General features: G+C 42.6%; 1 protein-coding gene across 2 annotated transcripts in view; it reads left to right on the forward strand.

Annotated features, from left to right (window-relative positions):
- LOC110498171 (calcipressin-3) overlaps positions 1-26,482 on the forward strand; it is an 85,130-nt gene that overhangs the window by 23,917 nt on the left and 34,731 nt on the right. Inside the window, exon 3 of one of the 2 annotated variants that reach the window (XM_021574780.3) lies at positions 7,661-7,759. The exons of the other annotated variant lie outside the window; for it this stretch is intronic. Within the exon in view, the coding sequence (XP_021430455.3) occupies positions 7,661-7,759 (99 nt within the window). The remainder of the gene's footprint in view (positions 1-7,660; positions 7,760-26,482) is intronic. 2 annotated transcript variants of the gene reach the window in all.

Consider the following 26,482-nt stretch of genomic DNA (forward strand, 5'->3'; position numbering starts at 1 on the left):
CTAGTCATTTCTAACTCTCTCGCACGTTTTCTTTAAAGGTACTATTTTTATTCCCATGGCTTGTTATCTAGATACTGTATCTCTTAATGGCATTGTTCAAAACAGCGAGAGAGAGAGAGAAATGAAGAAATGGGAACACTTTCTATCCTTGAGCAAAGTTCCATCCCTTCATTCAGTCTGTGATTTCCGTAAACAACAATAACGCTCCTTCTCTCTCTGTTTCTTTGCCTGGTGAAAATGGCACACTTAGTCTCGGAACACTGTGCTGTCTTCAATTCTGTGTGGTCTTCAACGCTGTGCTGTCTTCAACGCTGTGCTGTCTTCAACGCTGTGCTGTCTTCAACGCTGTGCTGTCTTCAACGCTGTGCTGACTTCAAAGCTGTGCTGACTTCAATGCTGTGCTGTCTTTCTCTACACATGCGTTTGAGCCAATCAGTTGTGTTGTGACAAGGTAGGTGTGGTATAAAGAAGATAGCCCTATTTGGTAAAAGACCAAGTCTATAATATGGCAAGAACAGCTCAAATAAGCAAAGAGAAACGACAGTCCATCATTACTTTAAGACATGAAGGTCAGTCAATACGGAACATTTCAAGAACTTAGAAAGTTTCTTCAAGTGCAGTCGGAAAACCCATTAAGTGCTATGATGAAACTGTCTCTCATGAGGACCGCCACAGGAAACGAAGACCCAGAGTTACCTCTGCTGCAGAGGATAAGTTAAGTAGAGTTACCAGCCTCAGAAATTGCAGCCCAAATAAATGCTTCACAGAGTTCAAGTAACAGACATCAACATTAACTGTTCTGACTGTGAATCACGCCTTCATGGTCGAATTGCTGCAAAGAAACCACTATTAAAGGACACCAATAAGAAGAAGAGACTTGTTTGGGCCAATGACAATGGACATTAGACTGGTGGAAATCTGTCCTTTGGTCTGAGGAGTCCAACTTTGAGATTTGTGGTTCCAACCGCCATGTCTTTGTGAGACGCAGAGTAGGTGAACGGATGATCTCCGCATGTGTGGTTCCCACCGTGAAGCATGGTGCCACGACTTCCGCCGAAGTCAGTCCCTCTACTTGTTCATGCGATGTTCGGCGGTCGACACTACCGGCCTTCTAGCCATCGCCGATCCACTTTTTATTTTCCATTTGTTTTGTTTTTGTTTTACATGAGTTTTGTTTTTCAATTACATGTTCATTATTTAACCCTCTGTTTTCCCCATGGTTTTTGTGCGTGTTTGTTTTATGTATTTCGGTCCTATTGTGTGGGCTTAGTATTACTACATGTATTTGGTCATTTTGAGTTAAGTTACTTTTATTACTCATCTCTGCTGTCCTGTGCCTGACTCCTCTGCACAAGCTACACCCAGACCTGTTACACATGGAGGAGAAGGTGTGATGGTGTGGGGGTGCATTGCTGATGACAAGGTCTGTGATTTCTTTAGAATTCAAGGCACACTTAACCAGCACGGCTACCACTACATTCTGCAGCGATACTCCATCCTATCTGGTTTGCGCTTAGCGGGACTATCATTTGTTTTTCAACAGGACAATGACCCGACACATCTCAGGCTGTGCAAGAGTTATTTGACCAGTAAGGAAAGTGATGAAGTGATGCATCAGATGACCTGGCCTCCACAATCCCCCGACCTCAACTGAATTGAGATGGTTTGAGATGAGTTGGACAGCAGAGTGAAGGAAAAGCACCCAACAAGTGCTCAGCATATGTGGGAACTCCTTCAAGACTGTTGGAAAAACATTAGAAGTGAAGTGTACAAAGCTGTCATCAAGGCAAAGGGTGGCTACTTTGAAGAATCTCAAATCTAAAATATGTTTTGATTTGTTTAACACTTTTTTGGGTTACTTCATGATTCCAAATGTGTTATTTCATAGTTTTGATGTCTTCACTATTATTCTACAATGTAGAAAATAGTAAAAGCTAAGAAAAACCCTTGAATAAGTAGGTCCAAACTTTTGACCGGTTGATAAGAGAATTATGTTCTCCAGGTACATCACCCAATTTAATTATATTACTCAGTCTGCAAACCAGAATTTGTAAGATCCTGGTCAAATGAAACAGACGGAGGCCCAGCTAAATAGTCAAAAAGGTTTATTCACGGAACGTTCTACCGTCAAGAATACAAAACAATTCATTTTATACTGACTTCTCACCCACACATTCACACAGCCACATGCACACACACACAAACAGACGCACGCACATGTCCTGCTACCCAGCCGCCAGAGCTTTGTGACCTTGTTCTTGACACGTACTCCCTGTTCTCTCCCAATCTCCAGTCAGGTCGGCACCAAGCTCAGACAGTCTGTGTTTAAAATACCATAAAGACATATTGTTTTACCCTAATTCTGACTAGGACTACACATTTATTGATTATGATTTTATACATTCTAATCAATTCCATACAATCATATGTTTCAGGGCGGAATATTCTAATCATTCAATTAACAGACAGTTCTCACCTATCACCGGTACATTACAATAAAACAATATTAGACAATTGATTAAATATGCTCCTCATTCAACATAAGAACTGGTATCGACGAGAAGAACAGAGTCCTATCGACGAGAGTCCTATTGTACCATAACCAAAATCTTTCCTACGATACATGCGCTAGTGCATTTTAAAGTATATTCCTTGGTCTCTTCCTGGTCAGAGTCTTTATGGGCTGTGCTCTCGTCTAGGTCTCTTCCTGGTCAGAGTCTTTATGGGCTGTGCTCTCGTCCAGGTCTCTTCCTGGTCAGAGTCTTTATGGGCTGTGCTCTCGTCCAGGTCTCTTCCTGGTCAGAGTCTTTCTGGGCTGTGCTCTCGTCCAGGTCTCTTCCTGGTCAGAGTCTTTATGGGCTGTGCTCTCGTCCAGGTCTCTTCCTGGTCAGAGTCTTTATGGGCTGTGCTCTCGTCCAGGTCTCTTCCTGGTCAGAGTCTTTCTGGGCTGTGCTCTGGTCCAGGTCTCTTCCTGGTCAGAGTCTTTATGGGCTGTGCTCTCGTCCAGGTCTCTTCCTGGTCAGAGTCTTTCTGGGCTGTGCTCTCGTCCAGGTCTCTTCCTGGTCAGAGTCTTTATGGGCTGTGCTCTCGTCCGGGTCTCTTCCTGGTCAGAGTCTTTATGGGCTGTGCTCTCGTCCAGGTCTCTTCCTGGTCAGAGTCTTTATGGGCTGTGCTCTCGTCCAGGTCTCTTCCTGGTCAGAGTCTTTATGGGCTGTGCTCTCGTCCAAGTCTCTTCCTGGTCAGAGTCTTGCTGGGCTGTGCTCTCGTCCAGGTCTCTTCCTGGTCAGAGTCTTTATGGGCTGTGCTCTCGTCCAGGTCTCTTCCTGGTCAGAGTCTTTATGGGCTGTGCTCTCGTCCAGGTCTCTTCCTAGTCAGAGTCTTTCTGGGCTGTGCTCTCGTCCAGGTCTCTTCCTAGTCAGAGTCTTTATGGGCTGTGCTCTCGTCCAGGTCTCTTCCTGGTCAGAGTCTTTATGGGCTGTGCTCTCGTCCAGGTCTCTTCCTGGTCAGAGTCTTTCTGGGCTGTGCTCTCGTCTAGGTCTCTTCCTGGTCAGAGTCTTTCTGGGCTGTGCTCTCGTCCAGGTCTCTTCCTAGTCAGAGTCTTTCTGGGCTGTGCTCTCGTCCAGGTCTCTTCCTGGTCAGAGTCTTTATGGGCTGTGCTCTCGTCCAGGTCTCTTCCTGGTCAGAGTCTTTCTGGGCTGTGCTCTCGTCCAGGTCTCTTCCTGGTCAGAGTCTTTATGGGCTGTGCTCTCGTCCAGGTCTCTTCCTGGTCAGAGTCTTTATGGGCTGTGCTCTCGTCCAGGTCTCTTCCTGGTCAGAGTCTTTATGGGCTGTGCTCTCGTCCAGGTCTCTTCCTGGTCAGAGTCTTTATGGGCTGTGCTCTCGTCCAGGTCTCTTCCTGGTCAGAGTCTTGCTGGGCTGTGCTCTCGTCCAGGTCTCTTCCTGGTCAGAGTCTTTATGGGCTGTGCTCTCGTCCAGGTCTCTTCCTGGTCAGAGTCTTTATGGGCTGTGCTCTCGTCCAGGTCTCTTCCTAGTCAGAGTCTTTCTGGGCTGTGCTCTCGTCCAGGTCTCTTCCTAGTCAGAGTCTTTATGGGCTGTGCTCTCGTCCAGGTCTCTTCCTGGTCAGAGTCTTTATGGGCTGTGCTCTCGTCCAGGTCTCTTCCTGGTCAGAGTCTTTCTGGGCTGTGCTCTCGTCTAGGTCTCTTCCTGGTCAGAGTCTTTCTGGGCTGTGCTCTCGTCCAGGTCTCTTCCTAGTCAGAGTCTTTCTGGGCTGTGCTCTCGTCCAGGTCTCTTCCTAGTCAGAGTCTTTCTGGGCTGTGCTCTCGTCCAGGTCTCTTCCTGGTCAGAGTCTTTATGGGCTGTGCTCTCGTCCAGGTCTCTTCCTAGTCAGAGTCTTTCTGGGCTGTGCTCTCGTCCAGGTCTCTTCCTGGTCAGAGTCTTTCTGGGCTGTGCTCTCGTCCAGGTCTCTTCCTGGTCAGAGTCTTTATGGGCTGTGCTCTCGTCCAGGTCTCTTCCTGGTCAGAGTCTTTCTGGGCTGTGCTCTCGTCTAGGTCTCTTCCTGGTCAGAGTCTTTCTGGGCTGTGCTCTCGTCCAGGTCTCTTCCTGGTCAGAGTCTTTCTGGGCTGTGCTCTCGTCTAGGTCTCTTCCTGGTCAGAGTCTTTCTGGGCTGTGCTCTCGTCCAGGTCTCTTCCTGGTCAGAGTCTTTCTGGGCTGTGCTCTCGTCTAGGTCTCTTCCTGGTCAGAGTCTTTCTGGGCTGTGCTCTCGTCTAGGTCTCTTCCTGGTCAGAGTCTTTCTGGGCTGTGCTCTCGTCTAGGTCTCTTCCTAGTCAGAGTCTTTCTGGGCTGTGCTCTCGTCCAGGTCTCTTCCTGGTCAGAGTCTTTATGGGCTGTGCTCTCGTCTAGGTCTCTTCCGGGTCAGAGTCTTTCTGGGCTGTGCTCTCGTCTAGGTCTCTTCCTGGTCAGAGTCTTAATGGGCTGTGCTCTCGTCCAGGTCTCCTCCTGCACTGCGTTATCAATCTCTATACCTGCTGTCCTCCACCTGGCTTATCTTGTTGTCGCTCTCTCTTTCTCATTTTTACTTTCTCCCCCTTCTGTCTCTTTCTCCCTTCTCTCTCTCTCTTCTCTCTCTCCATCACTCTCTTCTCCTTCGCTCTGTGTTCTTTCATTCTGTCACTCTTCTCTCTCTCTACTCTCTCTGTCACTCTCTTCTCTCTCTGTCGCTCTATACTCTCTCCCTCTGTGTTCTTTCTCTCTCTGTCACTCTCTCCTCTTTCTCTCTGTCACTCTCTTCTCTATCGCTCTGTGTTTTTTCTCTCACTCCTCTCTTCATAATTGTTCTCTCATTTCCTTTCCCTCGCTCCCCACACTCTCTCCTCTCTCTCGGTTTTCCCTGGCTCCCTTCGCCTGTACATGGCCGATTTGCTTTATAAATAGCTTGGCCTAGATTACGGCAGCTGCAGTGGCGCCAGGGGGTGGCTGGGCAGGGCCGATTGAGGTGGTGGGGCACTGGCAGCCTCCATCGCTGGGAAGGCTCAGGAATAGTGTGTGTGTGGAGGGGGGGTGTATGTGTGTGTGTGACTATGTTTGTGTGTGCATATGTGTGTGAGTGTATTGTGTGTGTGTGTGTGTGTGTTTTGATGCTGCTACTGCCTGCATGCTTGCTGTGTACACATGCACGATGCCCAGGGCTCATACTGACTCCCATTCCCTCCCCCCTAGAGCCCTTGCCCCTTGCAGCTCGACAACCAAAATGACACATGACTGTTATGTCTCATGTCAGATGTGGAGAGGTTTGTTTTCTGGTGTGTGAGTCTCACGTGTGTATCCTAAAGGTTTGACGGTGTTGTTGCGTGTCATTGTGGGTTAGTGGGTGTCCCCTCTGTATGTGCAGGCTCAAACCAGATCAAATCGATAGTCTACTACCCTGGTTTCATGTTCCCACACACAACCATGACTTTGGGATTGCAAATGTCTATTATGTTTTACATAAAGTGGATTTTTGTGATGGTACAGTCAATTTAGCAACAGTTCTTTAATATCTGTGTGTTTCTGTGGTCTGAAGTAACACGTTATGAGTCAATCATCTAGTAATGTCCCCATTTTAGATTCCCTATCAATTTTTTATTTGTATTTTTTTTAACCTTTATTTAACTAGGCAAGTCAGTTAAGAACATGTTCTTATTTTCAACGACAGCCTAGGAACAGTGGGTTAACTGCCTTGTTCAGGGGCAGAACGACAGATTTTTACCTTGTCGGTTTGGGGATTCAATCTTCTAACCTTTCGTTACCAGTCCAACACTCTAACCACTAGGCTACCTGCCATCAATCAGGGATCTGGTGAGGGGGAAGGAAGCTTGAATATCCAGGACACCCAGAATATTCACATTCACAGATTTGCAAGGAGCATATACACCTCTGAAAGATCACATGATTAAAGGGGGGTAGATGATGGGTTTTTATTCCAATTAAATTTTAAGATGGGTTTTGAAAATGCTGACTAACTGAGAGAATTTGAAATGAGGAGGAAGAAAACTCTAGAGGAGTGCACAGAAAATGCCTTAGTCTGTTCACACCCTAACAGAGACCCCCCATTGCCTCAGGCCTGTCAGAACCAGATTGAGCCACCCTATAGTTACAGAGCATCATATCTGGCTCATGTGGTTGTCTATCTGACTGTCTGTCTCTCGGGACAATGTACCCTGTGATGAATGACATGACACACAGACAGACAGAAATAGCCCGCTGCTTCGTCCAGCCCATTGCCTACTCATCGTGGCTTATTGTCTTAGCTAGTGAATGATGAAACTGAGAGCTTGTGCCAGAGTTGATGAGTGTGAGGTTATGCAATGCTGAAGCCTGTTGGAAGTTTGGACCAATCGGATAAGGCTGAACTAGTAAGGGAGATATGACAACTGTGTTTACTGTAGATACTACACTACAGGCTGCTTCTGCAATGTCCACTACGTTATACAGTAAATTAGCAGGCTATACTGGATTTGTCTGGATTGTTTTTTACTTATTGAAGTAACTCTGATATTTCAATAACAGAATAGTCCTACATGGAAAACTATTTAAATGGAACAGACTCAAACTTACTAGCATAGAGTAAAACATTAGATGGTGCATTCCGTTTCTGAAGAAAGACAAAAAAGCTGCATTTATGAAACCAAGACAATAGTGAAATTCTATTCCAGGATATTTTTTTGTGGACTTCATTATAGGCCGTTCTGATTAGTGTTACTGGGTTCGAAGTAGGCCTAGAATACATCATTTCAGTGCTATTGTCGCAGTTATGTTCATGGGCTAAATGAGAAGAAAATATAAATAACAGAACCGAAGTGTAGCTCTACAAGCTGCAGTGCTCCGACCAACAGCATCGCAAATGAACAAACGAGGCTGATAATGACGTCAATGTTGTGCCCGAACGCGCGCTGGTTGGTGCACTCGCGAATGTTTCTGACCGCCGCTCTGTGTTGGAGCGAGGAGAGCGAGTTTTCTGCTGCAGCATCACTCACTTCAAATAGCGCACCCAAACTGTGAGGATACCACCTCATCCGAAGCGAACCCATTGGAGTTACAATCACCTGCGAGGCTGTGACTGCGCTTTCTCTGAAGCAGACAAGGACCGAACGAAATAATTTATTTTATTTATCTTTTCTCTCAGCTACGAAAGGGAATGCCATCTATAAATATGAAACTGGAGATGGTGACCATCATCGCCTGCGAGGTAGACACAGAGGTGTTTACGTCCGACAAGCTGCAGGTAGGCCTATGACGTTACAGTATCATTAAACCGCACGTTGAATATTTCAGAATTTTTGTCTGTTTGTGAAAAAACTTTGAATATTTCTTCCTTTTTTGTCTGTTCATACTCCGAAGTAGCAAAGACCCGTTTTTTCTGCATGTCCCAAAGTGCCTGTCTTGCTTACGTTCACCCTTGTTTGTTTTTTTTATCAATGAAACCGCAACTCATCAAAATGCACGCCCTGAATGCGCATGGATGCCCTCGGTGCCATTGATTGACGTTTGTGGGTTTGCTGAAGTGTGGACGAGAGGGGGAGATGGGGGGCAGACTTGTTTTTACTGTATGCGCTATAGACTGCATCTTGCTGTCGCATCACTGGTCAATTTTAGTAGGCCTATGCAAGTTACATTCTTAAATGCAGGGGGTTTATAGGAGGGGGGGTTGTTGAATTGAACATGTGGAAGAGCACAGAACAGAAGTGAGGAGCAGTTTACACGCAGTGTCAGAGTCTGACCTCCCTTTCAGCATTGCAGGTGTGCCAGATACATAAGAGCGCATGCATCGAATACAACAGTCATGGAGGCAGATGGTACTGAGATGCCTAAAGCCTTGACATTAGAAAGTGCCAGTGTTTACTTTAAATGCCACACAGATGGTGGTCAAAGCCATGGCTTACCCACTGAACCCTTTAAAATTCCTTAGCCACATGTTTCCTATCCACAGACTGTCATTGTAGCCTGTTGTACAGCACAGAGCCCAGCACATGCCGTACCAGAACAATAACTTATTAAGATTCCGTTATCCTAAGTCTTTCCTTAGTACAGTTAATCAGTCTGAACAGAGATCCTATACTATGAGTCAAAGTACAAGGTAATGCTGTCATGTTCTCAGAAAACATAAACATTGTGCACATGTCTGCACACCAGGGGTCGGAAAACCGACCAGCAACATAAAGTTCCAAACTGTTTGGAATCCCCCAAAAGTAATGGCTAATATCATTCCTTTCTTTCCCTTTTTAAACCTCTGAAATATATAAATATATATATATATATATATATATATATATATATATATATATATATATATATATATATATATATATATATATATATATATATATATATATATATATATTTATCTCGGCATTAAATAATTTCACCAAACACTACCGATAGAGCATCTTGCTATGGAGCAGGCAAGCTATAATAGTTATTTACATGCATTGGACAGACAAGTGTATGGCATGAGATGCGACTGACATTTTGCTGATGGGGAGAGAGAGAGAAATAGTGGAGGAGGATACTTGGCTTAAAGTGCTGGGCATAATTAAACCTACAGAGGATTGGCTTCTATGAAGGAATTTTGAATGTCTCAACTTCTGAGAGTTGGCTTAACGTTGGACCAGAGCTAACTAGCTAGCTAGCTAACGAGATTGTGTGTGCAGAGCAGCACCAGAATTAAAATAACAACACTTCTTACCTTTTTGTAGTAAAAAAAAATAGAATGTGAAATGTAATAACTATAGTATCCTTAACTAGCATTGAAAAGTTAATCAATTCTCAAATGAATCATCTCTCTCCATAATTTCTTAATCGCGCTATTATGCAGGTCATGTTGTTCACATTACCGTCTCTGGTAAAAATAAACGCACTATATCAAATAAAATCGATGTTTATTTGTCACAAGATACAAAAAAGGTGTTTTGCATACAGAAGGTGTAAACGCTACAGTGAAATGGTTGCATAACAGCAATATCGAAAACCAGAAAGTGTCCAGATGAAAATATTTCATAATTATGAGATGACGTATACAGTACCTGACACGCGTGTCTAAATTGATGGGTCATGTGAAGGAAATGCTATAACCAACCCCAGATACGTCTAGATAAGTGGTTGGGTCACTGTTGTTTAGACATGTACACATGTTCATGAGATACAGTAGATGGCTGTAATCACCCCCAGACACACCTGGCTAATTTGATGGGTCACATACAGTGCATTTGGAAAGTTTTCAGACCTCTTCAGACCTTTTTCCACATTTTGTTATGTTGCAGCATTATTCTAAAATTGTGTCAATCTACACACAATAGCCCTTAATGACAAAGCAAAAACAGGATTTTAGAAAATGTTGCAAATTTATTAAAAACAAAAAACTTAAATATCACATTTACATAAATATTCAGACCCTTTACTCAGTACTTTGTTGAAGCACCTTTGGCAGCGATTACAGCCTCGAGTCTTGGGGAGTTTCTCACATTCTTCTCTGTAGATCCTCTCAAGCTCTGTCAGGTTGAATGGAGAGCATCGCTGCACAGTTATTTTTAGGTCTCTCCAGAGATGTTAGATCGGGTTCAAGTCCAGGCTCTGGCTGGGCCACTCAAGGACATTTGGAGACATGTCAGAAGAGGACTGGCCACCCCTCAGAGCCTGTTTCCTCTCTAGGTTTCCTCCTAGGTTCCTGCCTTTGTAGGGAGTTTTTCCTAGCCACAGTGCTTCTACACCTGCATTGCTTGCTGTTTGGGGTTTTAGGCTGGGTTTCTGTATAGCACTTTATGACATTGGCTGATGTAAAAAGGGCTTTATAAATACATTTGATTGATTGATGTCCCGAAGCCACTCCTGCATTGTCTTGGCTGTGTAATTAGGGTCATTGTCCTGTTGGAAGGTAAACCTTCGATCCAGGTCCTATGTGCTCTGGAGCAGGTTTTCATCAAGGATCTCTCTGTACTTTGCTCCGTTCATCTTTCCTTCGATCCTGACTAGTCTCCCAGTCCCTGCCACTGAAAAACATCCCCACAGCATGATGCTGCCACCACCATGCTTCACCGTAGGGATGGTTCCAGGTTTCTTCCAGACGTGACGCTTGACATTCAGGCCAAAGAGTTCAATCTTGGTTTCATCAGACCAGAAAATCTTGTAGTCTGAGAATCTTAAGGTGCGTTTTGGCAAACTCCAAGCGGGCTGTCATGCACCTTTTACCGAGGAGTGGCTTCTTTCTGGCCACTCTAACATAAAGGCCTGGTGGAGTGCTGCAGAGATGGTTGTCCTTCTGGAAGGTTCTCCCATCTCCACAGAGGAACTCTGGACCTCTGTCAGAGTGACCATCGGGTACTTGGTCACCTCCCTGACCAAGGCTCTTCTCCCTCGATTGCAAAGTTTGGCTGGGCGGCCATCTCTAGGAAGAGTCTTGGTGATTCCAAACTTATTCCATTCAATTTAATTTTGAATTTACCAATGAAGTTATAGAAACATCTCAAGTATGATCAATGGAAACAGGATGCACCTGAGCTCGATTTCGAGTCTCATAGCAAAGGGTCTGAATAATAATGTAAATGAGGTATTTCTGTTTTAAATGTTTTATACATTTGCTAAAGTGGGGTACTATGTGTAGATTGATGAATATTTTTATTTATTTAATCAATTTTAGAATAAGGCTGTAATGTAAGAAAATGAGGAAAAAGAGAAGGGGTCTGAATCCTTTCTTAATGCACTGTTGTCATCTGGCAAAGTGGAGTGTTTTGTTTAGCTAGCTAAACAATGAACCAGCATAATCCCAACTCATACCACTACCAATACAAACATTGTCATAGGTTTAGTATGAATGTGCAATACATTTCTGAGTGACAGAGTGAGGGCTTTGCATAGGCACGTTGTTGTGTGTTTGTTATTTTTAGTTTCTTTTGTTCCCTGGATCGGTTCCAACCCCTGCCGCACACACACACACACACACGCACACGCACGCACACACACACACACACACACACACACACACACACACACACACACACACACACACACACACACACACACACACACACGAAGAGAGAGAAAGAGTATAGACAAGCACCCAAAGGTATTTGACCTACGGGGAAAGGTAAGGTAAACAGAACAGACAGGCTCATACCACCTTGTCTTGATAAACAGCTCATCTCCATGTCCACGTTCTCCCCTGCAGCACCTGAGCTCTGCATATAACTCTTCACCACAGACTCCCAAAACCCTACTAGCACATCTTGTCTGAGGATGAGCGTAACATCATGCAACGCAGACGTCCCACTTCTTGGCAGAGTAGCCTATGTTTATGCTTGCCTTGTTTGTTGTGCATGTTATGCAAGTGCAAATTTTTTATGTCATCGGAAAAACCACAACCCCTCATCCTACTACCCCGATCGGTCTAATCTGTACTGAGACTGATCTGAGTGCAGCCTTCAAAAACATCTGTGGGGGGAGAGAGAGAAAGGGGAGCGAATGGGCTGACTTTGGGGGAGGATGGCAGATAGATCTGAACTAATCCTGGTTTCTGGCACGTCCTGGGGACAAGAGGACATTAGGTGAGGGGGGGAGGAGGGGGGACGAGATTAGTGGGGAACGAACGGGGTTAGGGAAGGCTCTGATTGAGCTCATCTCTCCCAGGCAGCTTGCCGTTGGTTCATCTCATCTGTTCCCTGTGTGTCTCTATTTATTACAGGTTTTTTTCAATTGCTAACAAGCATCGGTCAATACTGAAGCCACTTTTTCAAAACTCTTCACAGTCTGCATTACCAACAAAACACTTCACACAGTCTGCATTACCAACAAAACACTTCACTGCATTACTGCATTACCAACAAAACACTTCACTGCATTACTGCATTACCAACAAAACTCTTCACACAGTCTGCATTACCAACAAAACACTCTACACAGTCTGCATTACCAACAAAACACTTCACAGTCTACATTACCAACAAAACACTTCACACAGTCTGCATTACCAACAAAACACTTCACACAGTCTGCATTACCAACAAAACACTTCACAGTCTACATTACCAACAAAACACTTCACACAGTCTGCATTACCAACAAAACACTTCACTGCATTACTGCATTACCAACAAAACACTTCACACAGTCTGCATTACCAACAAAACACTTCACAGTCTACATTACCAACAAAACACTTCACACAGTCTGCATTACCAACAAAACACTTCACTGCATTACTGCATTACCAACAAAACACTCTACACAGTCTGCATTACCAAAACACTTTACTGCATTACCAACAAAACACTTCACACAGTCTGCATTACCAACAAAACTCTTCACACAGTCTGCATGACCAACAAAACACTTCACACAGTCTGCATTACCAACAAAACACTTCACACAGGCTGCATTACCAACAAAACACTTCACACAGTCTGCATTACCAACAAAACACTTCACAGTCTACATTACCAACAAAACACTTCACACAGTCTGCATTACCAACAAAACACTTCACACAGTCTGCATTACCAACAAAACACTTCACTGCATTACTGCATTACCAACAAAACACTTTACTGCATTACCAACAAAACACTTCACACAGTCTGCATTACCAACAAAACACTTCACTGCATTACTGCATTACCAACAAAACACTTCACTGCATTACTGCATTACCAACAAAACACTTCACGCAGTCTGCATTACCAACAAAACCCTTCACACAGTCTGCATTACCAACAAAACACTTCACACAGTCTGCATTACCAACAAAACACTTCACACAGTCTGCATTACCAACAAAACTCTTCACACAGCCTGCATGACCAACAAAACACTTCACTGCGTTACTGCATTACCAACAAAACACTTTACTGCATTACCAACAAAACACTTCACAGTCTACATTACCAACACAACACTTCACACAGTCTGCATTACCAACAAAACACTTCACTGCATTACTGCATTACCAACATGCACCTTGGACAAACAGTTAATCTCACCTCTAAAACTCACTCAAACCACCAAAACATGTCATACATGTCTCAAAATTGCCTCGTTCGACCATAACATTGTCAACAATTCTCATTCAGAAAGCATGCATAACACACTGACCTAAAAACACTAACAATAGGGAGCATTACATACAGTGCCTTGCGAAAGTATTCGGCCCCCTTGAACTTTGCGACCTTTTGCCACATTTCAGGCTTCAAACATAAAGATATAAAACTGTATTTTTTTGTGAAGAATCAACAACAAGTGGGACACAATCATGAAGTGGAACGACATTTATTGGATATTTCAAACTTTTTTAACAAATCAAAAACTGAAAAATTGGGCGTGCAAAATTATTCAGCCCCCTTAAGTTAATACTTTGTAGCGCCACCTTTTGCTGCGATTACAGCTGTAAGTCGCTTGGGGTATGTCTCTATCAGTTTTGCACATCGAGAGACTGAAATTTTTTCCCATTCCTCCTTGCAAAACAGCTCGAGCTCAGTGAGGTTGGATGGAGAGCATTTGTGAACAGCAGTTTTCAGTTCTTTCCACAGATTCTCGATTGAATTCAGGTCTGGATTTTGACTTGGCCATTCTAACACCTGGATATGTTTATTTTTGAACCATTCCATTGTAGATGTTGCTTTATGTTTTGGATCATTGTCTTGTTGGAAGACAAATCTCCGTCCCAGTCTCAGGTCTTTTGCAGACTCCATCAGGTTTTCTTCCAGAATGGTCCTGTATTTGGCTCCATCCATCTTCCCATCAATTTTAACCATCTTCCCTGTCCCTGCTGAAGAAAAGCAGGCCCAAACCATGATGCTGCCACCACCATGTTTGACAGTGGGGATGGTGTGTTCAGCTGTGTTGCTTTTACGCCAAACATAACGTTTTGCATTGTTGCCAAAAAGTTCAATTTTGGTTTCATCTGACCAGAGCACCTTCTTCCACATGTTTGGTGTGTCTCCCAGGTGGCTTGTGGCAAACTTTAAACAACACTTTTTATGGATATCTTTAAGAAATGGCTTTCTTCTTGCCACTCTTCCATAAAGGCCAGATTTGTGCAATATACGACTGATTGTTGTCCTATGGACAGAGTCTCCCACCTCAGCTGTAGATCTCTGCAGTTCATCCAGAGTGATCATGGGCCTCTTGGCTGCATCTCTGATCAGTCTTCTCCTTGTATGAGCTGAAAGTTTAGAGGGACGGCCAGGTCTTGGTAGATTTGCAGTGGTCTGATACTCCTTCCATTTCAATATTATCGCTTGCACAGTGCTCCTTGGGATGTTTAAAGCTTGGGAAATCTTTTTGTATCCAAATCCGGCTTTAAACTTCTTCACAACAGTATCTCGGACCTGCCTGGTGTGTTCCTTGTTCTTCATGATTCTCTCTGCGCTTTTAACGGACCTCTGAGACTATCACAGTGCAGGTGCATTTATACGGAGACTTGATTACACACAGGTGGATTGTATTTATCATCATTAGTCATTTAGGTCAACATTGGATCATTCAGAGAACCTCACTGAACTTCTGGAGAGAGTTTGCTGCACTGAAAGTAAAGGGGCTGAATAATTTTGCACGCCCAATTTTTCAGTTTTTGATTTGTTAAAAAGTTTGAAATATCCAATAAATGTCGTTCCACTTCATGATTGTGTCCCACTTGTTGTTGATTCTTCACAAAAAAATACAGTTTTATATCTTTGTTTGAAGCCTGAAATGTGGCAAAAGGTCGCAAAGTTCAAGGGGGCCGAATACTTTCGCAAGGCACTGTAAATGATAAACATTTTTCTTTGAGGTCTGAATGATTTTTCACATAAATCAGTATTTCATAATAGAAAAAGAATAACACCTTTTCACTTTATTGACTTGTACTAAAGTATTCGTAACAAGAATGAATCAGAAATGCAGCAGTTTGCTTTAATAGCCTTGATTTTTTTATATCACTTTGCAGATAGTAATTTACATACAAACTAATTCTTAAAATTCCAGGGCTGCAATAATAATAAAATAAAACCATCAATAACATGTATAGTATAATCACTCATACTGTACAGTACTGTGAGGGTTCTAGTTCTCATCAACATGTATAGTATAATCACTCATACTGTACAGTACTGTGAGGGTTCTAGTTCTCTTCAACATGTATAGTATAATCACTCATACTGTACAGTACTGTGAGGGTTCTAGTTCTCATCAACATGTATAGTATAATCACTCATACTGTACAGTACTGTGAGGGTTCTAGTTCTCTTCAACATGTATAGTATAATCACTCATACTGTACAGTACTGTGAGGGTTCTAGTTCTCATCAACATGTATAGTATAATCACTCATACTGTACAGTACTGTGAGGGTTCTAGTTCTCTTCAACATGTATAGTATAATCACTCATACTGTACAGTACTGTGAGGGTTCTAGTTCCAAACATGGTACATCCACAGCTATGCATAAACATGTATACAACATGTATACAACATGTATAGTATAATCACTCATACTGTACAGTACTGTGAGGGTTCTAGTTCTCATCAACATGTATAGTATAATCACTCATACTGTCCAGTACTGTGAGGGTTCTAGTTCTCCCTCTCTCCTGCATTTGGCCACAAGTTCTCATCAACATTACATCGTATGTCTTCTCTGGCGATGCATCTTGGGAAGGATCTTCTGGAATGTCTAATCCAACCCTGTCAGTCTTCAGGAGAAGTGTCTCCACAACCTGCATTCATGGCATCCAGTAAGGACATCTGGTCATGTGGATGGTGGTCATAAATGTACCACCTCCACGCAGAGAAAAACTACTCTATGGGGTTTAGGACGGGTGAGTATGGAGGCAGGAATAGTACTGACATCCTGGGATGTGCAGCAAACCAGTCTGACTGCAGCAGAGTGGTGGAATGCCACATGATCCCACACAACAACGAAGGTAGGGGAGTTTCTTGCCCCTCTCCTCCACTGGCACAAGTCGATTATGCAGGTCATCCAGAAAATAAATGAGCCTCTTTGTATTGTAGGGGCCAATGAGTGGTTTGTGTAACAGCAAACCATCATTGGACAGTGCTGCACACATTGTGGTGTTAGTCCCTCTCTGGGTTGAGACATCCACTCTCTGTCCAATCACATTGTGATGTTAGCTCCTCTCTGGCCTGGGACATCCACGGTTGCTCTCTGTCCAATCACATTCCTTCCCCTGCGGAGTGTTTTTGCCAGGTTGAATCCAGCTTCATCCACAAAGATGCATGTATGCGCAGTTTGCCTGGTTTCCATCTCCATTACTCTCTAAAATACAGTAAATCCACAGTTTTACACTACTTTACATTATGCATAGCGGTGGATGTACCCTGTTTGGTAACGAGACAAAAAACAGGACTCCTGGGTAGGCTTTTAGCTGTAAGCGTATACCTCAATGGTGAATACACACTCAGCTTTCTTTAGACGTGGCATGGAGTTGTTTCTGATTTGTCGGGGTGGATATATAATGATTAAATTATATAATGATTAAATATTCTGCTGAGATTTTCTATATGTTTCAATCTGGTTCCTGCAAAAATGGTTAGCTGCTCAGATAGCTGATGTTTAAAGTTAGTGAGGGAGATATAAGTCTCCAGCTTCAGAGATTTTTGCAATTCGTTCCAATCATTGGCAGCAGAGAACTGGAAGGAACGGCTGCCAAAGGTAGGTGTTAGCTTTGGGGAGGACCAGTGAGATATACCTGCTGGAGCGCGTGCTACGGGTGGGTGTTGTTATTGTGACCAGTGAGCTGAGATAAGGCGGAGCTTTACCTAGCAAAGACTTATAGATGACCTGGAGCCAGTGGGTCTTTGAGAAACAACTTTCCCATTTACATTCTATGAACAAACATTTGTGAGCTTGTTGAGGTGGTAGGAATTGAGGGGAAATGTGTGATGCTATTGTTGGTTATACAGTGTCTGCTTGTGAAGGATACTCTGTCCATCTTGTGGTGGTTCATGGCCAACCTGCAACTGATACGGGTACTGTTCTGATTCTGCCATATTGAGGAATTGCCACCAACAATATCATACTTGACCTCTGTCTCGCTCATGTGCAGGGTGTTACTATGCATTCCTCTACTAACACCCTGTATCGGCATTGGTAGAGGAACCTTAGTAACCCAAGCCTTGCTGCCTGTTTGGATAGGATCAGACTAGGGCAGGGAAGTGAGATACCTGGTCAATTGCACAACTGAAAGCATTCAATCAAAATGTGTTTTCCGCATTTAACCCAGCCCCTCTGAATCAGAGCAGTGCGGGGCTGCCTTAATCAACGTCCACATCATCGGGGCCCAGGGAGCAGTTGTTGTTGGGGGTTAACTGCCTTGCTCAAGGGCAGAATGGCAGCTTTTCCCACCTTGCCAGCTTGGGGATTCAAACCAGCAACCTTTTTGGTTACTGACCCAACGCTGTTAACCGCTAGGCTACCACCACCAACTACCATACTATGTTTTTTCAGATAGCCTCTGGTCTTGGATTAGTCAGTCTGAAGTACTGGTTGGTCCTTTTGTCAATAGTGTGCTATAAACTGAACCGGTGACACTGCATATTCGACAGGCAAAGAGTTGAAAAACTACAAACCTCAGATTTCCCACTTCCTGGTTGGATTTTTTCTCAGGTTTTTGCCTCTCATATGAGTTATGTTATACTCACAGACATCATTCAAACAGTTTCAGAAATGATTTCTATCCAAAATCTACTAATGATATGCATATATTAGCAACTGGGCCTGAGTAGCAGGCAGTTTACTCTGGGCATCTTATTCATCCAAGCTACTCAATACTGCCCCCAGCCAAAACAAGTCAAGTCGATTGCTGGCCTAGTCCTTAGCAGTTGCTATAGGACCGGAGATAGCTGATGCTAACAGGGTTAGTTTAAGTGGATGGCTGGCAGTTGCAATAGGACCTGAGATAGCTGATGCTAACAGGGTTAGTTTAAGTGGATTGCTGGCCTAGGCCTTAGCAGTTGCTATAGTACCGGAGATAGCTGATGTGTTAATCTGTGTGGTGGTGTGTTATTACCTGGAGAATATAGAGCAGCATCAGCAGATTAACACGCGTAAGGAATGAAATAGATGAACAGGCTCTCTAATTGTCAAACATCATACAGTATACACGCACATACATGCAAACACACGTGCGCATGAACATACACATTACGCACACACACCACAGAGAAAAAATACACACATGCATATGACTATCACACACACACCAATACATTCTGTTTTACTACTAAGATGTATAAATATATATATGTGTGTTTATATATTATATATGTGTGTATATATATATATATATGTGTGTATGTATATATATATATATATATATATATATATATATATATATATATATATAGATAGATATATAACTTCCCCTTAGTGTAATTACCAGGTAAGTCGATAAATGCATTAGGTGTGTGAAGTTCACTGATGGATTGTAAGCTGGGCACGTTTAAGCATTAGAGGACAACAAAACGTGTAGGCTGTTTAAGACATGACCTCTTCCTAAAACACTGGAACCCATTATTAGGAAACTACAGATAGGAGAGAAACAACATATTCTGTGAGCTACACACTAGATACTAGACATCCCACACACACACACACACACACACACACACACTCTCACTCTCTCTCTCTCTCTCAGTGACTCAGCAAGATGGAATAAAGTAGCTGTTGTTAATTCCGTCTCTGATAGTGTTGTGTCAGCAAACCTCCATCCATCCAAACTAAATCCCAGGACTGTAGAACCCTACTTTCTTTCCATCAGCAGTTGAGGCCTGCTGGTCTGTTCCCAAGCCTACCATCATAACAATGGCAGTTGTCTGTGTCACCTCTGACTGTCGTCCTGGAAAGTCAGCGTAGAGCTTTGAGGAGTCACACCTGTTTTGATGCCTGGCCAGCTCACTTCGACTTCTGTATGGTCTATGTTTTTGCTGAGATCTGTGTTTTGGTCTCTTGACTATTTATCAAGCATATACTAATGGTACAGTATAGGGCTGGGTGATATGGCCAAAATATCATATGATATTTTTCAAATTTGGGGTGGTGTTTTTATGGTTTTTAATAATAAAAGTTATAAATGTGCTTTGTGAGTAGTTCATGACTCCAGGGTTGCAACACATACATTATAAGTGATTTCATTCTGGTTGTTTTATATTGTTCAATTAAATGTAAATATTTATTTGGTGATGTGAATATATTTAATGTAGTTTTATTTAAAAAATTATAACTTTATTAATGTTTCACTATTTTTATGAAATTCACTGAGGAGAATGGTCCTCCCCTTCCTCCTCTGCTGGAGATCTGTGTATAATGACAAGATGCTAATTTCTCCGCCCTAACAATAGGAGTTGTTGTCCCAAAGGCGGGAAGGCAGGCAACAAGCTTTGGTTCAACCTCTCGCATCACATGTAGCTAGCTAACATATTCATTTTTACTTAACTAGGCATGTCAGTTAAGAACAAATTCTTATTTTCGATGACGGCCTAGGAACAGTGGGTTAACTGCCTTGTTCAGGGGCAGAACGACAGATTTTTACCTTGCCAGCTCGGGGATTCGATCTTGCAACCTTTCAGTTACTAGTCCAACGCTCTAACCACTAGGCTACCCTGCCGCCCCTTTCATGCTTCTGATTTAGACGATACAGTTGCACAAACAAAATGCGTATCTAGGCCTACACCAGCATTAGATCGCTTGTTCTGACTAGTACATTTACCATGCTAGGTTGCCAGATAACTGTCAATTAGCATTAGCGGCTAACAAGATTTATTTTAGTCACAACTTGCTAAGAAAAGACAAACTAGGAGACAGTAGTTTGCAGACAGTAGGATACACAAACTATAAGTGTAATTATAGAACACTTGTGGAAAACAGCATGTCACCAACATCGTACTGCATCTATCTGACTGTGCAGCATTGTGACCGGCAAGAAAGTGTTTGTGACTCCGTGGTCGAGCAACAGCTCTCTCTTTCAGTGACAGTAGGGTAGGGCCTGGTGTGGAACGCGACATGCAGCAGAAGGGAGAAAAACGACTCAAGTAGAAAATGGAGAAACTAAAAAAAAACTGACATTACAGAAGGTAAAGTAAAAACCCAAACCGGTCAGTGCATCCATACCGGTAGTAAAATACGGTATACCGCCCAGCCCTAGTACAGTACATCAGCTAAAAATGAAATGTGTCAAAACGTCATGTTTGAGATTATGAAATTACATTTGATTGAAAACATGGAACATTTGGATTGCTGTTTGGCTTGCAAGGTCATCATATCAAAACAACCTGCAGTGATAAAAGTCTATACATATTTTAAACAATCAGCAAATAACCTTTAAGCAAGGTTGCACTCAGCAAGCCGTCACAAAGGGCAGCACTTGCTCGATGATATAACCACTCCAAAACAGCTGTGTAGATGTTTACATGGCTATAGTAGAGATTTAGACAAACAGCGTGTGTCAGACGGACCGGTAAAGGAGAGGGGGAAGAGTGGCGGACGATGCGGACGGCTGTACTATGTTCTGTCCATGTGGGAAACCAGATCTGGCCCTGGCAGGTGGACCAGGCCGGGGAGCATGGGGCTCAGGTTTTTACTTCTCCCAGTCTGGGGACATGTCGAACTGGGCCACGGTCGGCTCACATTCCCCCAAAACCTTAGAGAGGCTCTGGGTCTCGGGTGTCACGTTAGAAAGGTTAGAACGATGTCCGCTGGTGTGACGTAGAAGAATGACTCTGGCTTCTATCATTGCCGGGGTGTCGGGTTACGGGAGCCAGGATGACGGGGTTGTGAGACGATAAGGTGAAGTCTAAAGGAAAAACCTTCAGCTAAGCAAATGGAATGTGGGACAAAGCTTTTTATTCATTGGTGTGGACGTCAATTCGACATCTATTCCATGTTAGTTCAACGTAATTTCCTTTGAAATTATGTGAAAACAACGTTGCATCAAACAGTGTGTTTAGGGATGACTTGATGAATTTATGAAATTGCTTCTTCCAATTATTGATAAAGAAACTGTTAAGAAACTGACTGTTAGAGCTGTTCAGGCTCCATGCATTGATGAGGAATTGAAAAATGGTTGAAAGAGATGGGGCAAAAGGAGTGGCTAATAAGTCCTGTTCTGACTGGCTGACTTACTGCAAATCGAGAAATTATGTGACTAAATAAAAAATAAATCTTAATAAACTATATTATGAAGCCAATATCATTGATATAAAGAATGATGGAAAAACAATTTGGAGTACTTTAAATGAAATTATTGGCAGAAAGACATTCAACTCCATCATTCATCGAATCAGATGGCCAAGTCATCACCTTTAATTGTTACCATGTATTTTAATGATTACTTCATTGACGAAGGGGGAAAACTTAGGCAGGAAATGCCAACAAGGAACAGTGAGCCATCATACTCATGCATAAAAAAAAATATTAATGAAAGAAAATCATTTTAAGTTAGAATTTTGTAAAACCTCCTGACATTGACAACTTAGATAGAAAGCTACTGAGGATGGTAGCTGACTCTATAGCCACTCCTGTCTGTCATATCTTTAATCTGAGCCTAGAGGAAAGTGTTTGTCCTCAGGCCTGGAGGGAAGCCAAAGTCATTCTGCCACCCAAGCAAACTGTTGGAAAAAATAGTGTTTGACCAAATACAATGGTATTTCTCTGTAAACAAATTAACAAAAGACTTTCAGCATGCTTATAGAGAAGGGCACTCAACATGTACTGCACTGACACAAATGACTGATGATTGGTTGATAGAAATTGATAATATATCTAATAGAACTCAGAGGGTTTTCTTTAATGGAAGCTTCTCTAATGTCAAACATGTAAAGTGTGGTGTACCGCAGGGCAGCTCTCTAGGCGCTCTACTCTTTTCTAATTTTACCAATGAACTGCCACTGGCATTAAACAAAGAATGTGTGTCCATGTATGCTGATGATTCAACCATATATGCATCAGCAACCACAGCTAATGAAGTCACTGAAACCCTTAACAAAGAGTTGCAGTCCGTTTTGGAATGGGTGGCCAGTAATAAGAGACAAAGGAATTCCACTATCGTGTATACAGCTGATAACTATGCTCATGGAAATGTGAATACTTTGCAAATAAATGGCCGCTCATTCGAAAGAATTGCAATGTACCTATTTATGTGTGTATGTCTTTGCTGTCTCTCTGTTGAAAACACTTGATCCATCTATGGGGAGTAATTCAACAGAAAGTCTCTGGTTGTGTAAGTCTCTAGTTGTCCACCAGAGGTCACCATGTCCTTTGTAGCTGCAGAATGGTTCTGTCAGAGTACCACCCGGTGGTTCTCGGTCGAGTTTTACTAGACTAAAGTACTTAAACAGCTTCAGACTGAATGTTACTGTGTAGTCTTCTTTTTCTTCTTCTTCTTCGAGAGAGGGTTTCAGAGTTTCTAACCATTTCATACCTTTCAGCTCATGCTGTCTCATTTAAATTCCAACCATTTCAACGTGCAGCCACGCTCCACGTTTTTCTGGTCCCGTAGATTGTAACCATTCGTGACATCCGGTTCAACACCATCCGCCTGCTTTGTCTAGTGTAAATTTCATTAGGATGGGTTTTATGCACTCTGGCAAAAGGGGGCGTTCCATGACACCGACATAATGTCTGTGCTCACGTGGGTGTGGTCACTGACTGGGTAGTATGTTTATATGAAAAACCATTCTCATTTAGAAGGCTAACATCACATGTCATCTTCTCACAAATAGTTTCAAATTTAATCCTATAAATTCCACAACATTTGGATGTAAACCTGACAACTGGGAAGTATACACATTCAGAGATACAGTTATGTTGTTACACCGTCCTTAATGAGATCCCAAAACAACAACTGATCTGACATAATTGTTCTTTAAGTACCCACGGACCATTCCAACTGTTTGGATTACAGAAATATTCTTTCATTATTCAACCTTTTGATGTCACTGTACTGCAAAGTCTCTCTCTGTGGTAACAAAGGGATGTTTAACTTCCATTTCTGCAGAGTGGGAGAGGGAGTTGTAGGTATTTACGACCGTCATAAAACTGTGGTGGGAGAGAGAGGGGGGGGGGGAATCTGGCGCCTATGATCCTCACCCAAGAGGGCAAATCATGACACCATATAGCCAACTCCTTGGCATTAGGCGTATTTGTGACTCTGATTTATCATTTGATTGATGTACATGCAAAAGATTTATGTGAGTGATTCAAAACAAGAGGGTATAAAGAAGAATTATTGGACAATTGTCTTAATAGAGTAAGACAAACTGAGCAGAATGCATTATTGCAACCACGTCAAAGGAATCCCTCTCCTCCCTCAGAAACTTAGGTGTCCACATACAGTCCCATTTCAAGGTCGATCAAGGAAGTGGTTAATAGACATTGGCACATATTACACAAATGACCCCAGCTTTGGTAATGCATTAGTAGGTTCTAAATAGGCAGAACATTTAGGTAAGGACATCATAATGTATTGGAATTGTGTGTCTATCTTTATTTGATGGTCATGTTTCCCCTACAGCGCCCTCTGCTGGGATCTCTTGATTGGGTTGATACTGACTGGGAATGTAAAATGATGCCCAACCTGTGAGATCTTGTTGTTTTGACATTGATTGTCATCGCCTTTCACTCTGAAGAAGGGCTCATACCCCAAAAATGTTTGTGCGGCAATAACAATATGTCAATTTAAGTTTATTTACAGGAGGGCTGTCCTAATTCTGTTCTTTGGATTATATATGAGGATCCAGCACCCGATTTTAAGTTTATATAAGGTGGAGTCGAGGACGTTGTTTATCTTGTCATGTGTTTATGTACTGACATGTACAGTTGAAGTCAGAAGTTCACATACACTTAGATGTTTTTCAACCACTCCACAAATTTCTTGTTAACAAACTATAGTTTTGGCAAGTCGGTTAAGACATCTACTGTGTGCATGACGCAAGTAATTTTTCCAACAGTTGTTTACAGACAGATAATTCACTGTATCACAATTCCAGTGGGTCAGAGGTTTACATACACTAAGTTGACTGTGCCTTTAAACAGCTTGGAAAATTCCAGAATATGATGTCATGGCTTTAGAAGTTTCTGATAGGCTAATTGACATAATTCGAGTCAATTGGAGGTGTACCTGTGGATGTATTTCAATGCCTACCTTCAAACTCAGTGCCTCTTTGCTTGATATCATGAGAAAATCAAAACAAATCAGCCAGGACCTCAGAAAAAAATTGTGGACCTCCACAAGTCTTATTCATCCTTGGGAGCAATTTCCAAATGCCTGAAGGTACCACTTTCATCTGTACAAAAAAATAGTATGCAAGTATAAACACCATGGTACCACGCAGCGTCATACCGCTCAGGAAGGAGACGCATTCTGTCTCCTAGAGATGAACGTACTTTGGTGCGAAAAGTGCAAGTCAATCCCAGACAACAGCAAAGGACCTTGTGAAGATGCTGGAGGAAACAGGTACAAAAGTATCTATATCCACAGTAAAACGAGTCCTATATCGTCATAACCTGAAAGGCCGCTCAGCAAGGAAGAAACCACTGCTCCAAAACCGCCATAAAGAAGCCAGACTACAGTTGGCAACTGCACATGGGGGACAAAAATGGTACTTTTTGGAGAAATGTCACCTGGTCTAATGAAACAAAAATAGAACTGTTTGGCCATAATGACCATTGTTATGTTTGGAGGAAAAAGGGGGAGACTTGCACGCCGAAGAACACCATCCCAGCCGTGAAGCACGGGGGTGGCAGCATCATGTTGTGGGGGTGCTTTGCTGCAGGAAGGACATCTCAAGATGCTCGTCAGGAAATTAACCTTGGTCGCAAATGGGTCTTCCAAATGGACCCTGACCCCAAGAATACTTCTAAAGTTGTGGCAAAATGTCTTAAGGACAACAAAGTCATTTTGACCCCACGGGGTGAGATCTTGCGTGGAGCCCCAGATCGAGGGAGATTATCAGTGGTCTTCTATGTCTTCCATTTTCTAATAATTGCTCCCACAGTTGATTTCTTCAAACCAAGCTGCTTACCTATTGCAGATTCAGTCTTCCCAGCCTGGTGCAGGTCTACAATATTGTTTCTGGTGTCCATTGACAGCTCTTTGGCATGGCCATAGTGGAGTTTGGAGTGTGATATTTTGAGGTTGTGGACAGGTGTCTTTTATACTGATAACAAGTTCAAACAGGTGCCATTAATACAGGTAACAAGTGGAGGACAGAGGAGCCTCTTAAAGAAGAAGTTACAGGTCTGTGAGAGCCAGAAATCTTGCTTGTTTGTAGGTGACCAAATACTTATTTTCCACCATAATTTGCAAATAAATTCATTAAAAATCCTACAATCTGATTTTCTGGATTTTTTTTCTCATTTTATCTGACATAGTTGAAGTGTACCTATGATGAAAATTACAGGCCTCTCTCATCTTTTTAAGTGGGAGAACTTGCACAATTGGTGGCTGACTAAATACTTTTTTGCCCCACTGTATGTAAGCTTCCGACCCACTGGGAATGTGATGAAAGAAATAACAGCTGAAATAAATAATTCTCTCTACTATTATTATGACATTTCACATTCTTAATTTAAGTGGTTATCCTAACTGAACTAAGACAGGGAATTTTACTAGAATTTAATGTCAGGAATTGTGAAAAACTGAGTTTAAATGTATTTGGCTAAGGTGTATGTAAACTTCAACATCCATCCTGCCCTGCCTTTCTAAAATCTTCGAAAGCCAAGTTAACAAACAGATCCCCGACCATTTTGAATCTCACTGTACCTTCTCCACTATGCAATCTGGTTACCAAGCTGGTCATGGGTGCATCTCAGCCACATTCAAAGTCCTAAATTATATCATAACTGCCATCATTTAAAAAACAGTACTGTGCAGCCGTCTTCATCGACATGGCCAAGGCTTTCGACTCTGTCAATCACTGCATTCTTATCGGCAGACTCAATAGCTTTGGGTTCTCAAATGACTGCCTC

The sequence above is a fragment of the Oncorhynchus mykiss genome, chromosome 19 (assembly GCF_057628025.1).
Source record: "Oncorhynchus mykiss isolate SJ-2025 chromosome 19, ASM5762802v1, whole genome shotgun sequence".
Taxonomy (NCBI): Eukaryota; Metazoa; Chordata; class Actinopteri; order Salmoniformes; family Salmonidae; genus Oncorhynchus; species Oncorhynchus mykiss.